The sequence below is a fragment of the Diachasma alloeum genome, unplaced genomic scaffold (assembly GCF_001412515.2).
Source record: "Diachasma alloeum isolate Michigan unplaced genomic scaffold, Dall2.0 Dall_scaffold_00760, whole genome shotgun sequence".
NCBI lineage: Eukaryota > Metazoa > Arthropoda > Insecta > Hymenoptera > Braconidae > Diachasma > Diachasma alloeum.
In genome coordinates this window covers 93,550-111,794 of record NW_021680890.1, presented here as the reverse complement: position 1 = coordinate 111,794, position 18,245 = coordinate 93,550, and the positions used below count along the sequence as shown (strand labels likewise).

Below are 18,245 nucleotides of genomic sequence, written 5' to 3'. Positions count from 1 at the left end.
AGAAAGGCGCGGGGGGGGGGGGGGGATAAAATAAAAGAAAAGGAGAACGGGGGAAGGTAAAAGAGTGGTGCCGGGGTGGTCGAAGGCATAACCTCACGGACACCGTGGGATTTCTTCAGGGATTCGCCACTCATTTATCCTTTTTTGTTTTTATTTTTGATGGTGTGGTTTTTTATTTTCTTTTTTTTTTCTTTTATTGGCCTTCTTGTACCTTTCACTCTTTTCCGACCACCGGCGGTCTTCCAAAAGTATATGTGTGGGATTGAGAAAGTAATTAATGAGGATTTTTTTGGTGGTAGGGAGGGGGGGGGATGTGGGAATAATTGGCGTGATAGAGTTTTTGAGGGTCTCAATTATTTTAAGGGAGGGGGAAGGGGGGGGGTGGGATTGAAATGAGGGAGAGTTTTCCGGAGAGAATTGAATTGTTTGAATATGGGTCTGGGGATAAAATGGGGCGAACGCAAAAAGTAGAATGAGAAATTTTGAAAAAAAAATTTGTCTTTCGTTTTTCTATGTTTTCCTGGAGATAATTCTCAGCGGAAACTTTATTCCGATTATTGTTTCGAACCCACGACCCTCGAATCCCTAGGCTGCACCTCTACCCATTTTTTTAAAACATTTGTTCAGCCCAATATTTTGACATTGTTAAGGGGGGACCCTGGTGAAATCTGAGTCTTCGGTTGATGAAAATAACTATCGAGCAACTTTTATATATCATGGAATACCTAAGAAATTGAACATTACGAGCATTTTCTATAAACAATCAACTTTCTGAGATGAAAATCATTTGTTCAGAATCGTAACAAATGTATTCTATTAAGAATTTAATCAGAAATCGATTTCATGCCTAAAAATAAGGTTTCCGAAACTTTAAACTATTCAAATTATTTATTTATTAACAACGAATGTCCAAAAAAAAAAATTCTATGCAAAATGTAATTTTAACGGCGCTGGATATTCATGAATTTTTTCAAAGGCCGTGACTATTCGCACCATTGCGTGAATCACTCCCGTACACTCCATACACTCCACACATGCGTGAAGTTTGTGTGTTTCACGCAGCCGAATTTTCATACTGCTGTGTATTTCACGCAGTTGAAGTTTCATACTACTGTGTGTTTCACGCAGTTGTATTTTTATACATCTGTGTGTTTCACGCAGTTGTATTTTTATACACCTGTGTGTTTCACGCAGTTGTATTTTTATACATCAGGATTGCGTTTTTCCACTTCCTAGGCCTTATACAAGATGAATTNTGAAACACAAACTTCACGCATCCGTGGAGTGTATGGAGTGTACGGGAGTGATTCACGCAATGGTGCGAATAGTCACGGCCTTTTTCAAAATTTTCTCACCCAATTTAATTAACAAATTTGATGATTGAAAATGGTTGAATCTATAGTGTGGTCTGTACCAAACTGTAAGATACTTGGATATCCTTAATAACATTGACATTCTTCACGTCAATGTAGATTAAGTGGTGTTAATGATCTGAATGGAGAATATGATAAGCGAAGTGTTGAGTTATTCAATTCAATAATAATATGAAACTTGTCTTGTTGAAATGAAATGCGTCTTAGACGTTTTTAGTATACGACAGAGACAAGAAATTGGCGAGTAAAACTGGTCGTGGGTATCTCCGCTCATTGGCTAACTCACGGAGGCAGCGGAAAATTCCGAATGAAGAGTTTCTCCTGATATTTCTCCTTAAAACCACACATCACCGCAATAATCTCATAATTGGAAAAAAGTCAAACCTCCCTAATTGCTCCTCTGAATTTTAATTTACTCTCATTTGCAGATAATTTTTTCTATCGTATATCAATTATCGTTTTATATTGTTTTGTTCAATTGAATTATATTTCTTCATCAATCAATTGTGTTAGATTTCTTGAGAAAAATCTTGTACACTGCGCGAAAAACAGCACACGGAGAGAAATCCTATTCTAAAAAGAACATACGCCGTAAGCTGTAGTGTAACGTTCATTCCTCGAATTTCATTGGTCGAACATTCGGATCCGCCCGCACGTGTTCGACTTGGGTCGGCTTTCGGTTTTCGTGTCACGATTTGTCTTTTAACACGCGCGCTCAAGCGCGCGATCGTTCTTGTGGAAAAAGTGAAAACTGAAAAAAAATTGTTTTCACCGGGGGGCAAAGTGTCAGATCTTGGATTTTTTCAGGGGGAAAGTCGGTCAAAGGGTCACGAGGGTCAGAGTGTCAAATCTTGGATTTTTACAGGGGGAAAGTCGACATTCGCCAAAATCGAATTTTTTACCCGGGTGAAGATTGATTCCAACTATTTAAGCGACGGGCTATTCAAAACTCTCAAAAGTATGTGGAAAAAGTGAAAACTGGAAAAGTTTTTTTTTCAGATTTTCAAAAGGCCAGATTTTCCGTTTTTCCAGAGGGAAAGTCGACTTTCGCCAAAATCGAATTTTTTAGCCGGGTGAACGTTAATTCCAACTATTTAAGCGACTGGCTATTCAGAACTCTCAAAAGTATGTGGAAAAAGTGAAAACTGGAAAAAAAAAAAATTTTCCGGTTTTCAAAGGGTCAGATTTTCCGTTTTTCCAGGGAGAAAGTCGACTTTCGCCAAAATCGAATTTTTTAGCCGGGTGAACGTTAATTCCAACTATTTAAGCGACTGGCTATTCAGAACTCTCAAAAGTATGTGGAAAAAGTGAAAACTGGAAAAAAAAAATTTTCCGGTTTTCAAAGGGTCAGATTTTCCGTTTTTCCAGGGAGAAAGTCGACTTTCGCCAAAATCGAATTTTTTAGCCGGGTGAACGTTGATTCCAACTATTTAAGCGACGGGCTATTCAGAACTCTCAAAAGTGTGTGGAAAAAGTGAAAACTGAAAAAAAAAAATTTTCACCCGGACCCGAAGGGGTCAGATCTTGGATTTTTTCAGGGGGAAAGTCGGTCAAAGGGTCGCAAGGGTCACGAGGGCCAAAGTGTCAGATCTTGGATTTTTCCAGGGGGAAAGTCGACTTTCGCCAAAATCGAATTTTTTAGCCGGGTGAACGTTGATTCCAACTATTTAAGCGACGGGCTATTCAGAACTCTCAAAAGTATGTGGAAAAAGTGAAAACTGGAAAAGTTTTTTTTTCAGATTTTCAAAAGGCCAGATTTTCCGTTTTTCCAGAGGGAAAGTCGACTTTCGCCAAAATCGAATTTTTTAGCCGGGTGAACGTTAATTCCAACTATTTAAGCGACTGGCTATTCAGAACTCTCAAAAGTATGTGGAAAAAGTGAAAACTGGAAAAGTTTTTTTTTTCCGATTTTCAAAGGGTCAGATTTTCCGTTTTTCCAGGGGCAAAGTCGAATTTCGCCAAAATCGAATTTTTTAGCCGGGTGAACGTTGATTCCAACTATTTAAGTGACGGGCTATTCAGAACTCTCAAAAGTATCCTCCTATTCTAAACAGAACATACGCCGTAAGCTGTAGCGTAACGTTCATTCCTCGAATTTCATTGGTCGAACATTCGGATCCGCCCGCACGTGTTCGACTTCGGTCGGCTTTCGGTTTTCGTATCACGATTTGTCTTTAACACGTGCGCTCAAGCGCGCGATCGTTCTCGTATTCAATAAAAATTACGGAACTCACAATTCGCCCACCGATTGCGGAACGCTCTGGAAAAATTTCGTGACAGTTCGGTAAAATTTCCTACAAGCACATTTCGCTCCGGAATTACGAAAAAGATACACCATTTTTATTGAATATTTCTATCCCTGCATAGTTCTCAAACAAATCTTGTGCCAAAAAAAATAGTTTTTGAAAAATAATCAAACATGTGAAGCGTGTAATTAATATCGTGGGACTAAAAATTAATATATAAATTAAATTTTTTCATTAATGTCGATGGACAGGCCTCAACAATATCTCCATTTGGAAAAAAATATTCAATTCCATCGATTCATTATCGAACAATTAAAAATTAAAAAACAACTAAAAGTCGCGTTTTTTGACTTCTTCAATCACAATAATACAAAAAATCCAAAACTCAAATTTGAACCATCACAAGCATCCCTTCGGAAACGAAATAAAATCAAACAAACATATTTACTTCATAATACTAACAATTATGGGCTATGGGTCTTTGCCTCTTCTCCTTCGCACACAGAGAAACAGTTTCCAAAGCAATAGCAGTGTCTAAATATAGCTTCGATAAACAGAGGCAGTTAGTGTTGTCCCGCACTCGCCACATTCTCAAGTGTTCCAATGTACACATCATTTACCATTTTATGCATTGTCACATGTATCCGAAGAAAAAATATACGAGATTGAATTCCCAAAATCGTGACGAACCCCAAAATTCGAATCAATAGAATTTTTCAAGTGATAAGATTGAACGATAGTGCCCCAGAGTGACATGAACAATCCGAAATTACTGCAAAAAAAAACATCCACCAACTTGAATTATCGATACTCGATCGAATATAAATTTCTTTCCCACGTATGGACCCGGGTGGTACCTCTAACTACCTCGTTTTCACGGTCACGGTGACTCCCACGGGGGCCCCCACGACGTTACGCCAGACCCAGAGGGGCGTGGGGGAGAGGGAGGAGGAGGAGGAGGAGGAGGAGGGGAACGCCATTATCTTGGTGAATCTCAGTCCCCACTCCCCGGCTGGACCACCCCGCTCGTCTCACCGAACATTATCATCCCTCGAAAGAATAAATCAGAGACTGATCTCGATTCAATATTCGCTGGTTTGAAATTCCCTCCAATATGTATATTCTGGTTTACTTAGTGGTGAATATTTTGGTGAGAATTGGTTTTTGTGTGGAATGTGACTGGTGAAAAATGAATTTAGATGAGTTTGTTTTTTAGGTCTATTAGGCGGAAAATTATGAAAGGTCAAGTGGGAGAGACAGGGGGAGGGTCGAATTTTCTTGAGGGTTAAACGGGAGTGATGAGAAGGGTCAAACGTTCTTAAGGTTCTGATGGGAAAGGGGAGGGGAATGATCACTTGGCTCATCTGTCCCGTTTGACCTTTAAATAACTACCTTCGCTACCATTCCACTTTGCCCCACTTGCCAAATCTTCTTGAGGGTCAAACGGGAGAGACAGGTGGAAGGTGAAATTCCCTCAATGATTAAACGGGAGTGACGAGCGGAATAATCAAAAGGATCAGACGTTGTTAAGGATCTGATGGGAGTAACGAGAGCAGTAATCACTTAGCTCGTCTCTCCTGTTTGAACCACTTGACCCCTTCACCTGTCTGTCCCATTTGACCCTCAAGCAAGTTCGATTCTCTTCATCACTCCGTTCCTTTCTCTCCTTTAACCCTCAACACTGTTTGACCCTTAAACAACTACGTTCGCTACCGTTTCACTTTGCCCCACTTGTCAAATGTTCTTGAGGGTCAAATTCTCTCAAGAGTTCAACGGGAGAGACGAGCGAAATAATCAAAAGGATCAGACATTCTTAAGGATCTGACGGGAGTAATGAGGACAGTGATCATTTAGCTCGTCTCTCCCGTTTTAATCACTTGACCCTCCACCTGTCTCTCCCATTTGACCCTCAAGCATGTTCGATTCTCTTGAACACTCCGTTCATCTCTCTCATTTGACCCTCAACACTCTTTGATTCTTCAACAAAATTCGCCACCCAATTCCCTCCCTAAAATAAACTCAAAACTTCATATTCTAAATAACTTCCCCGCTAAATCACCCAAAATAATCTCAGACAGCCGAAAAAAAAGTCCCCGACTGACCGAAAATAGAGTGGAAATTCCAGTTTTCTCATTTTTCCTCAAGACATTTTGATACCCTGGCAATAACATAGAGGTGGAAGGGGGAGGGGGGGGGGGGGTATATATATCTTTGTTGGTGAACGCGTCGCCTCCTGACCACCTGGCATCCGTCCCACCTACGTGAAAGTTCGCATCGGCGACTAACAGCCACCACATTCTCGTGCACCGCACATTTTCAAACAAATTTTATTTGCTCGAAAAAAAAAGAAAATCACCACTCAATCAGTTCATTTTTCTCATTATCTTAATCCCGGCAATTACAGCCAATGTAAAACTCGACATTTGATGTCATTGAGTAGATAACAGAATTTGTGATAAAAAGCGTACTTTGAGAATTAATGGTCTAATAGATGAGAGACTAATGTGAATAGTTCATTCATTTGTGATTTGTTGCAACGACATAGATCGATTTCACTGGCTCAGTCGATCAATCTTCATTATTTCCCCAAATAATTAATTTTTAAAAAAAGTCAAGAAACATTTTCGCTGCAGAATTTTCTGCTTTACATTTCTATCGGACATATTTTTCCATAAAACCCATATCCAACGAGATATTCATAATTAATTGAACTAAAATATGACAGTGATGAAGAGAATTTGAAATATGAGAAAATTGATTAGTTTAAACTCGAATTATCTCCGAAAATGATCGATTTTTGAGAAAAACTCACAAAATACTTTCTCTTCAAAATTTTCTGCTCTACATACAACACATGCTTCCGACATATTTCTCTATATAACCCATATTCAACAAGATGTTCATCAAAAACTAAACTGGAACCTAAAAATCTATGAAAATTCCCTTCAATCCCTCTAAAAAATTAATTTTCAAAACAAAAATCAGAAAACATATTTTCTCGAAAATTTTCTCCTCAACATCTTGCGTCCGCCTCCAAATATGAAAATATTCCATTCCCCAGCCCGATCCCTAAAAATCTAAAACCCCTAATACTACTTAATTCACCCCGTAAAAATCCCCTAGCCAGCCTGCAAAAAACATCAAGAATTTTATTTCCATGTGGGATTTTGCCATTCAAGGATATACGCAAGCAGTCGAGACTATCGCTATTTGTCCCGTGCGTCTATAAATAGTATCAACTGCTGTTGATTTACGAATAAATGAAAGCCTCTTTCGTTGTATTCGTGGTTAACATGTGTATGTAGTGGCTTGAATTCTCGAATGCCTGTTGCTCTCCTTCCTCGCTGCCCCCTCGCCGCCCTGCCACATCTATTACCATTACCATTAAATATAAAGTGGAGAGAGGGAAGAGGTTCTTCTCGCTAACTCTGTCTTACTTTGTCACGTGTATACTCACTGCTCAGTGAAAATTCACCGTAGACTGTGCGATTCCACTCCTCTCGAGTATTATTCCTGTTTTTGGCTTCCGAATGGAACCATTGTATTCATCAAATCCGAAATTTCTAATTTTTTTGTGTCAGGATAACCAATTTTTGCGTCAGGAGGTTGAATAAACTATTTTTAGATCATGTCCGGATGTATGTATGTGTGTATGTGTGTATGTGACCGATCTTTTTTTCAACGATAACTGAAATAATAATTGTTTAAGTGAATCGAATTGTGATTTAAAATACTCTTCCCAATACCATCATGACCGAGTTCGATCATGAGGTTGATTGTATCATCTGTTGTTGAAAAAATTTATTTTTAATATTCAGGGATAGGTAAAATTTTTTAACTTTGGGGCAATGTTGAATGAAATGAATTTATGAATTTAATTTGAAATAAATCGTCATAGAAATTCCATTAGGAAGCAAATTGCCAATTTATTAGCAAAAATATATTGAAATATGTTGTGACGAAAGCAATGTTGTCCCACTTGTTTTTTTTATTCAGTTGAATCTTTTGTTCAGTGGAGAATTTATTTATTTCATTTTTTTTAAATTTATTTATTATCTTGTAGACACTACGACCGAAGGCAACTAGACAGTCAAATCAATATCTTAATGAGGATTTAAATTTTCCTCAGTACAGACTTCACGAAATGGACCTTTTTCATACCTTTTGATCTCCCATAATGAAAAACTTCCCTGACAAAAATTCTTCAATCTCCCCCCAACCTTAAAATATTCCCGAAATAGTCGCAAAACCCCTCTCTAAATCCATCGCTACTGCCCATCATCGATCAATCAATCAATCAACCTTCCCCTCCCAAATATCCCAATAAATATTGATGCCCCAGAAAACCCCTTATCCCAAAAAATGTTCACCCCCCTCAGACGAACATCTTTCGCATTCAAAATTTCCATCTCGACGCAGCATCTCCGGAGATAAATAAGAACAAAGTGAGAATATCATTTTTTCCCCAACAATGCATTTGCAGCCCATCGTGTCAGTTTGGACTGCAATTGTTGCACAACGCGTTGCACGTCGAGAGTTCCCCACACACACCGGCACTACTTGAGAGTGCGCGCGGGCTCTCTCAAGGTGGTCTCGTCTAAATATAGCCGACCGCCGGCCAGGAATAACGCCAGTCAGCTAGCCGGCAATGACCAATGCACCCTAACACCACGCCCTCATCATTTTTCTCCCGCCCTCACCCTCCTTCTCCTCACCTCGCCGCTTTTACCCCCCTGACCCCCCGGGAGATACTCTCTGCACATCATAATCAACTTGTAAAAACACCAGACTTTTCAATTATTTTTAAATAGGAAATAATGTAATTTACGTCCGGGAAATGTGACGGAAATTAAATTTTTTTCGAATGGAATTGTTTTTTCTTTTCATTTTCATTTGAGAATAATTTTTATTGGGAGGAAAAGGGTTAGGGGAGGAAGAAAGGATTGTGGTGAATTGAGTTGACTGTTTTTTTTTTCTTCATTTCTACTTACTGGAGATAATGATGAAGGGTCTAATGAGAGGGACGAGTGGAGTCATCACTTCGTTCGTCTAGTTAAAGTTAAATCCTCGCGATCACTTCTTTTGTCTCTCCCGCTTGATCCTCAACACTGTTTAACCCTAAACAGTATTTGACCCTTTATAATTTTTTTGAGTAATAGAGATAGAAGGGTGTAGAATCAAACAAAGTTGAAGATCAAACGGGAGACACCGATGAAGGGTCAAACGTTCTTAAGGATCCACCGGAAGATATTAGATGAGTGATTACTTCCCTCGTCCCTCCCATTTGACCTTCTTGACCCCTCCGCCTGCCTCTTCCGTTTGACCCAAAACAATACTTGCCCCTGCAATTTTTTTTCCAACTAATACAGATGGAAGACTTTAGGGTCAAACGGGAGAGACAAAAGTTGTCAAACATCCAATGGGAGAGACGCGTGGAGTGATCCTGAAAAAAGTTTGACTTGATTCCTCTCTCCTATTTAACCCTTAAACAACGAAACCCCCCGAAAGGAAATACCAATAATCATACCATTATGTCCCCCAGAAATGTTCCGACTACAAAGCCTCCAAAGTACCAACATTCGCCCGGACCGAGCCACCCGACACACAGGTAACCAAGTCACTGATAGCCCTACTGTTGCATTACGGTTGGAACAAATTCACGATAATAACCGAGAGTGCGTGGACAACAGTGGCAAAATCCCTGGAGAATCAGGCTGCCAAGAACAACCTCACGGTGAATCACTACAAAACCGTTGAAGATCGTCACACATGTTGCGAGGATCGTTTGCCCTGTTGTCACGTTGGGGTTTGGTTCCAGTTGATTCAAGAGACCAAGAATATGACACGTATATACATATTTCTCGGTACACCAATGTCTCTCATTGATCTTATGGGTGCTATGCAGAATCAGAGACTCCTTGATAACGGTGAATACATGGTTATTCACGTTGATATGATGACGTATTCGCCTAGAGAGGCGCAAAAGTACTTATGGAAGCCAGAGGATTACGATAAATTGAAGAATTGTCTCGAGCCCAAGGATTTTCTCAAACGTGCTAGATCACTAATGGTTGTGGCATCGAGTCCACCCACCCAGAATTATGAAGAATTCACAAAAAGAGTGAGGGATTACACGTCTAAAGAGCCATTCAATTTTCCAGTACCTGATCTTCTGATGAAGTACGAGAAGTACGTGTCTATTCATGCGGCTTATCTGTACGATTCGGTAAAGCTGTATGCTACGGCATTGGATCAACTGATTCGTGAACAGCCTGAGAGCAGTCTTGAGGAGATTGTTAGCAATGGAACGATGATCATTGAAACCATCATCAAGAGGCATACGTATCAGAGTGAGTATTGCTGGAAGGATGAGGGCTTTTTTGGAGATATCTGGGAATGGGGGAGAGATGGAAAAAAATTTGTTTCCAACTTTTTGTAGCTCTTGTTCTCCTCTAGAAAAAATATCTGAATGAAATTTTCGCAATCTTCCCTAGATCTAAAGACATTCAGCACCAACAGAAGTTTAAAACCAGTGGAATCTCTGAAAATATCTCAAAATCCACGAGAGGCAGAAAAATTCTTGTCGCTCTTATTCTCCTCTCCAAAAAAGTTCTCCCCAAAAAATCACCCATCTCCTTTCAATCTCGAGATATCCCTCAACAAACAAATGGCTCACAATATTCATTCTTTTTCTCCAATTCCTCAGGCGTGGGTGGACAAACGATAAAACTAGACAAAGCAGGTGACTCAGAGGGAAATTTTTCAGTACTAGCCCTGAAGAAAGAGCACTTTACCCAAGAGAACTTCAGCTGTGAGTTCCAGATGAAGCCAGTTGGGCAGTTTCAACAGGGTGAAACTCTAGTGAGTGAGTTGGTGTTAAAAAAACAAAAAGAGAGAAGAAAAAAAGACTTGAAACCCCCTCGATTCTGAATAACTAGATTATTAATTAATTCCATTAATTGGCGACAGGTGTACAGACCATCGGAGTCCATGGAATGGCCGGGAAAGAATAAACCAGAGGCTGAACCAGGCTGTGGATTTTTGAATGAACACTGTCCCAAAGATGATACACATCTTCGTAGTATCGTTGCTGCTGGTATTCTAGCTGTTCTACTGTTTTGTGCTGCTGTTATTACGATGAGTATTTACAGAAGATGGAAAATTGAACAGGAAATTGAGGGTCTGCTTTGGAAAATTGATCCTAGTGAAATTCATGGATATCCACATCTGGATAATCTCATGTCGTCACCTAGTAAAGTGAGTTTATGATACTTGTGTTTATTATTTTTTAATTTTATAAAAATGCACTGGGGAAATTATCATCATTCTCGCGTTTATACAGAGAGGAGATTTAGATCTAAATCTATTGGATTACGAGATATTTAGAAAAAAAAATCACCTTAAGGCCCGGGTGGATTATCTTTCAAACGTCCTCTTGGTTGTTTTTTTTATTTTGCTAATCTGAAATTATCTCCAATTGCTATTCAGTTTTACAGTGCCCTGGAGTCTAAAAAAATTATGATTGTACAATCAAAAAAACCTTGAAGAAAAGCTGAACATTTTCAAAGAGTGTTTTTGAATAATATTGGGAAATAAAGCCATTAGAGAGGTAATTGCAAATTAATAAGTTTATGTATCTAATGGCTGTTAGGTTGTCATTTGTCACAGTAGTCAATGGCTGTCAGATCGTTAGTTACCATCAGTGATGGGCATATTCATTAATCATCATTACGATTAAATTGAGAAGTTGTCAATTTTTAACATAAATCTTAAATATTAAAATTAAATTTTAAATATTAAATTAACCATCAATCGGAAAATTTAGTTATTAAATTTCATAATATTTTTAATTTGTTAAATATAGTTAAACTTTCAACAATATAAGGAGATAATCCTTCTTAATATTATCAAAATCTATTATTATTGGTCTTCCCTTTGGACTTATTTCTTAATCTTTATTAAAAACGCTCTTTGAAAATGTTCAGTTTTTTTTTCTACTTTCTTTGATTGTACAATCATAATTTTTAGGGACTCTCCTGCGTGATGTAAAATCCAATGGAAATTGTGATATATTTTACATTATGAAGATTATATTTTGTATTTTACATTATAATTCACCCGACACTTAAAATGAAATTTCCTATTAAAATCAACCTTAATTTTATTTATGTTTTACAGTTAAGTTTAGTTAGCGCAATGTCATACGAGTCAAGATGCGGTGGCCAAGTGTTTGCCCAGACTGGCCATTACCACGGTGTCGTAGTGAGAATAAAAGAGCTCAAATTTTCTAAAAAAAAAGACATATCACGTGATGTTATGAAGGAGATGAGAATTTTACGTGAAATAAGGCATGGAAATCTCAATTCATTCATCGGTGCATGTGTCGAGCCCATGAGGATACTGTTAATTACCGATTATTGTGCCAAAGGAAGTCTTTACGTGAGTACAAAAATCCCCAAACAATAAATTCCCCAAATTATCCCTCGAATTGAATTAATTTTCCCTTCTTTAAATTTGTTTCATGATTTTTTTTTACAGGACATAATTGAAAACGAGGACATAAAATTAGACGATATGTTCATTGCGTCATTAGTTCATGATCTCATTAAGGTGAGAAAATCGATAAAATGTCTTCTGAATCGTCTGGAGGGACTTTTTTGAACAATGTTTTGTCTTTTTTTTTCGTGCAGGGTATGCTGTATATTCATGAATCTTCAGTGCTAGTCTGCCATGGTAATCTCAAATCGTCAAATTGCGTTGTTACGTCACGATGGGTACTACAAGTGTCTGATTTTGGTCTTCACGATATGAGACACTGCGCCGAGTCCGACAGTATCGGTGAACATCAGTATTATCGAAGTGAGTATTAAAAAAAAAAAAAAAAAGACATGAAAAAAAATAGACTCCTTAAATGTGGAATATCTCCTGACCTGATGATGCGATCCTAATTACTCATGAATTTCACTCAACGGATCCTGAACAATGTGAAAATGAAATTGTGAGACGTAACGGAGAAAAACGAAACAAGTTGATTTTAGATGTCGTGTTAATTGTTTAATTATCTCGGTTACGAGTGGTTTTAGAGGGAAATGCCACACAACCTTTTTTGTACAGAATTAAATTTTCTACAAAAATATTTTATGACATTTTGATTAATGACTGAATTAATGTCCAAAGTCATTTCTTCCATTTTCTAAATCTTCAATTGTCTGAATACCGAGCCAGTAAATAAAAAAAGTCATAAAACCATTTTTGTAGCTCATGAAATTCCACACAAAAACTGACTAGTGAAATTTCCTTCTAAGCTCATCCAATACCAAGATAATAAAGAAAAAGCAAAATCTCAATTTTCCCAGATCTGTTCTGGAAGGCGCCAGAGTTGCTGAGGAACCCCAACGCCCCAATAAGGGGCACCCAAGAGGGTGACATCTACTCATTCGCCATAATTCTCTTCGAGATGATAGGGAGAAAGGGTCCCTACGGTGGAGTCAACCTAGAGCCCAAAGGTAACCCCAGAATAAAGTAAAATCCTTAAAGGGTAACAGAAAGCCGACTATTCCTCAAAATTTTCAAACAAATTTCCTGCTCAAAGTTATATTAGTATTTTTTTTAACCCAAAGCACATTCACCCAAATCATCCATCATCATCACCTCCTGGAAATTAAGGGGAAAGGGAACCCCTGTGTCTATATCAACTTTTACAATTGTGTTTTCTCATGTAATTATTATTCTTTATTTATCAAACTATTTAATTGACTCAACAATGCAATCCCCAAAAGTTCATGTAGACAAAGGGGTTCCGTTTCCCTTTAATGTGCTTTGATTTGTAAAAATATCGATATTGGAAAATTGGCCGCATTCTGTTACCCCTTATGGGGAGACTACTATGAGTTTCAAAAGTCGCGGGCTATTGGAATGCGATTTCTTATACATTGAAGATCGATTATATGTCTAAAAATGAATAAGTAGTGCAAAAAAAAATTGTTTATTGTTCATTTGCCCCGCAGACGCTTAAAATGTTGAAAATAGTCCAGGGCCTCCAATTTTTGGGCCGCAAAGGTTTATTTATTTTTTTCGAAATTTTTGAAAAAATATGTGCAATAACAATTACGAATTAGTTTTTTGAAATTCAGAAAAATTCAATTCTGAAAAATGTTTCTGAAAGAACCGAGAATATATTTTAAATATTTTAAGGATAATTTTTCAGCCTATTTTACATGAATGGCGCAAATTTTTATTTTAAACAAAACGAAATTAACTGTGTAATGTAGCAGTCGAATTTCAAAAAGCCAATTTGTAATTATTATTGCACACATTTTTTCCAAAATTTTTGAATAAAAAGAAACCTCTGTTGCTCAACAAGTCGACCCCTAGGACTATTTTCAACATTTTAAGGATCTGCAGAGCAAACCAAGAATAAACAATCAATTTTTTTGCACTAATTATTCGTTTTTAGACATAGAGGAGAGTCGGGAAAAATAGGCCGTTTCACTTATAAATGAAAATATTGACAATTGGAAAGATCAATGTGTACGAGAAATCTCACTCCAATCGCCCGCGACTTTTAAAACCCATAGTATTCTCCCCTTAAAAAAAAAACGAAATGAAACGAAAAAAAAAACAGGCAATTGACTGAATTCTCTTGCCGAAGAAATAATTGACCGCGTGAAGCGATACCCGGAGGACAGTGAGCCACCCTTTCGTCCAAACATCGACATTCTGTCTGAATCGGAGACTGATTGTGCTGATTACATCGTAAGTGCGATAACTGATTGCTGGTCAGAGAGTCCAGAGTTGAGGCCAGACTTCAAGATGATAAGAAGTAGACTTGCCAAAATGAAGGCTGGTAGACATAGAAATATTATGGATCAGATGATGGATATGATGGAGAAATATGCCAATAATCTCGAGGATCTAGTCAGTGAGCGCACGCGCCTTCTCTTCGAGGAAAAACAGAAAACTGAGGATTTGTTGCATCGAATGCTGCCAGAGTGAGTTTTCTGTCACTACCGGCTAGGCTACCCTTTTCATTATGCCCTTTCGTAATTGATTATTTATTATCATTCTCATTGAAAAAAGCAATACGACCGATGATAATATTATATGTCCCAATTTATCAGCCGCTAAGATGTTTCGGCTAAAGTCAAAATAATGAAAGAAAATTGGAAAATTCACGGGAGAAAATTCTTAGTATGCTGCATCATTGAGAATTCTTGCACATTTTTTTCACATCTCAGTTTCAAAAAAAAATAATAATAATGAAATTTGGATGTTTTTGTAACTCCTCCAGCTATAACCTCTCCGAGGTTACCCCACTCAGTTTTTCATGAGGAAAACAAATAATACGGAAAATTATGAGTTTCGGGAAAGGTATGCCCACCCACCTGTTCGCTTCAACCCGCCATTTTTTTGTTCATAAAAATTATATTACGCATGATTACAATGTTCAATTACTAAAAACAATGAATTTTTAGTCCTACTCTACAGACGCAAAACATTTCTGAAGTTCAAAATTCATTTATTCATGATCTATTTGTGGATATGTTTGTAGTTATTTGCGGATATCTTTGAATCTAAGGGAGACAGTAAAGTTTCGTTGATTTAAAATTATTAGAAGAGCTTTTTTTTCGAGTTTCTGGGGATTATTGATGGAGTTTGATTTTGGTTTTTGAACAGACCTGTGGCGAATTGCCTGACGAATGGAATTGGTGTGGAGCCAGAGGCGTTCGATCTCGTGACAATCTACTTCAGCGATATCGTGGGATTCACAGCAATGTCTGCTGAGAGCACACCCTTTCAGGTCGTCAATTTTCTCAACGATCTTTACACTATTTTCGATCGGATTATCAAGGGGTACGATGTCTACAAGGTTGAGACTATCGGGGATGCCTACATGGTGGTACGTAGAATTTTTAAGAAATTAATTGATTAATTCAGTGAAGAATTAAATAGTTGATTGATAAAAAAATCCATTTTGACAATTTTTTCATGGGACGGCTTATGTTAAGATGATTCATTATTTAAGAAGAGGTGAATTGAACAGATTTTTCATTCTGTAATTGACATTTTTTCATTCATCGGGAATTTCCCACACGGAAAAATTTATATTTTGATATTTCTTTAATATTTATATATTTTATATATTTTTCATATATCCTTCATAAATTTGAAAAATACATGCAAATGGATCATATTATATATTTTTTAAATTAATTTTTTGATGGGAGTGATTTTGTTCTGTTCTGGGAATTTACTAGACAATTTTCACTCTGAAGTGTCACAACCCAATCTTTTCACCATTCTCTTCACTTCATCTTCAGGTATCAGGATTACCAATCAAAAATGGTAACAGACATGCTGGCGAGATAGCTTCCATGTCACTGGAGCTCCTGAACGCAGTGAAGCAGCATACGATAGCCCACAGGCCACAAGAGACTCTAAAACTTCGAATAGGAATTCATACCGGTAAGAGCCAAGAAATACTAACATTTCCCAAACCCCTTTGAAACCACGGAAAAAACAGACCAAGCAAAATTTTTAAGTTGGATGGATTTCAAAGTAGCTCTACCCTTACGGTAAATTCAAAGATTATTGAAAAGTGCAACAAAAATTGCAGAAAACTCCATTAGATTTGGAACTTTAATGTTTTTCTCAATTTAATTATCGTTTTGGCTTTTCAAAGAAGAAATTTTTAAAAATCAGGATTTAACCACCCAGTGTCTTATGTGAAAATCAACATTTCCATTGGAATCAAAGATTAAAATCTGAATTTTTTTCATTAGATGTGAAAAAATGGAGAATTTTTTTGACACCTCATAAAAAATAATCCACCCTTTTGCAAATAAGTTTTATTATTTATTTATAAGAGGGAAATGTTTGAAAAAATATCAATATTTTGCGAAATTTAATTTAGATAATACTGACAGGGGATGAATTTTTTCAAATTTTTTCCATGCAATTTAGTTGAAAAATTAAAAAACTGAAAATGTCCAATAGTACAGCGTAGCCCAGCCGAAGGACAGAGCTACTTTAACATGTTTTGGATGTGTGGGCTATTTTGTCCTGGTCTATCCCCAATAACTGCAGACTGAAATTCCCCTATTTTCATTTCATTCTCAAGACACTTGCCTAATCTTCAAACTGAAACTCGACTCATCCAAAAACCACGCACCATTCGGTCGAGAGATATTCGCTAATTAAAAAAACAAATCCCAATCACCAACACAAAATTGCCTTCATCAGATAATCATCACTGAATTAATTAATTCCCAGGTCCAGTTGTGGCGGGTGTAGTAGGCCTGACAATGCCCCGATACTGCCTATTCGGCGACACTGTGAATACAGCATCGAGAATGGAGTCTAATGGAGAAGCCCTGAGGATTCACATAAGTGCACAGTGCAAAGAGGCTCTCGACAAAGTTGGTGGTTACATTATTGAGGAGAGAGGACTGGTGCATATGAAGGGAAAGGGAGATGTCAAGACTTATTGGCTGGTTGGAGCCAATGAAAAGGCCATTCAGAAGAGAGAGGTGAATTAAATTCCCACGAAAAAAAAACTTTCGATCTCAAATTGAAGATAATCCAGAGAATAAGACAAAATTCCTAACAAAATAGTAATTCAGACAGTTCAATTGTGCCATTTTTCTTCCCGAAAACCTCATACTGACACAATAGGGAACTTGCATGGAGCTCAATTCTTTCTAATTCCCCTATTCACACATTTCTCATGACAGATGAGGTATTTCACGCCAAATGAGTCAATTTTGTCTACGATTGGGGGGGTTGAAAAACTATCTATCAATTTTTTTTCCGATTTTTTCGGCAGCCCAGTTCGGAGATATGATTTTTTTTCACATTTTTTGTTTTTCTCCAATAACTCGAGTTCTATGTGTCCGATTTTTATTTATTACGCGTCAAAGTTTTCCAGTTATTTTTTTTTTCCATTCCTAGATGCTCATAACGAATTTTTTGGAAAAAAAAGTTGAAAAAGTTTAATTTTGCAAATTATGTCACTTTTGATTTGTTTCATGTTTTTCTTCAGCAATTCTTATAATCAAAACAAATATTTTTAGCCGTCATACAAGTTGGAGATCCTCCTGGATGTATTTTATTTTCAATTTTTTCTTTTCAAAATTCCGCAAATTTGGTCAAAACACCCCAAAATGACGTGGAATACCTCATATGGATAGCTAAACGGCCAAAATTATGGATAAATATTGCCTAGATGTGTTACGAGAATCAATTGAAAGTCAACAGTGGTTTTCGAGGCTAATTTTTCGGTCATGAGAGAAAAATGTCAGAGGAACTTTTTGTAGAGAATTAAATTTTCAACAAAAATGTCCAAAACCTCTCATTACTGAGATAACTACATACTAAGCAAAACAAAAATCCTAATCAAATCCACAAAAAGCAAAAACAAAATTTGAATAAATTGAAAATATCTCAGCAACAATTGGTTTTAGTGAAAAATGTCAAATAAATTTTTTGTAGAGAATTGAATTTTCAACCAAAAATGCTTTTTCACATTTTTCCCTCAAACTTCTCATTACCGAAATAATTCCCTCCTTAACAAAACAATAACTCCAATTAAATTTGCAAAAATACTAAACGTGATTATCTCTTCCCC

At 37.2% G+C, this 18,245-nt stretch overlaps 1 protein-coding gene across 2 annotated transcripts in view; it reads left to right on the top strand.

Annotated features, from left to right (window-relative positions):
• The window catches only part of LOC107044607 (receptor-type guanylate cyclase Gyc76C), a 34,300-nt gene that overhangs the window by 13,336 nt on the left and 2,719 nt on the right, over window positions 1-18,245 (top strand). The window contains exons 2-13 of one of the 2 annotated variants that reach the window (XM_015266551.1): window positions 9,162-9,227; window positions 9,310-9,969; window positions 10,326-10,480; window positions 10,589-10,876; window positions 11,798-12,058; window positions 12,158-12,229; window positions 12,310-12,478; window positions 12,976-13,125; window positions 14,271-14,610; window positions 15,296-15,518; window positions 15,940-16,084; window positions 16,892-17,148. In XM_015266551.1, coding sequence (XP_015122037.1) covers window positions 9,164-9,227; window positions 9,310-9,969; window positions 10,326-10,480; window positions 10,589-10,876; window positions 11,798-12,058; window positions 12,158-12,229; window positions 12,310-12,478; window positions 12,976-13,125; window positions 14,271-14,610; window positions 15,296-15,518; window positions 15,940-16,084; window positions 16,892-17,148 — 2,784 coding nt within the window. In that variant the 5' untranslated portion in view covers window positions 9,162-9,163. Of the gene's footprint in view, window positions 1-9,161; window positions 9,970-10,325; window positions 10,481-10,588; window positions 10,877-11,797; window positions 12,059-12,157; window positions 12,230-12,309; window positions 12,479-12,975; window positions 13,126-14,270; window positions 14,611-15,295; window positions 15,519-15,939; window positions 16,085-16,891; window positions 17,149-18,245 lie in introns of both variants that reach the window. The other variant, XM_015266550.1, reaches the window with a different exon arrangement.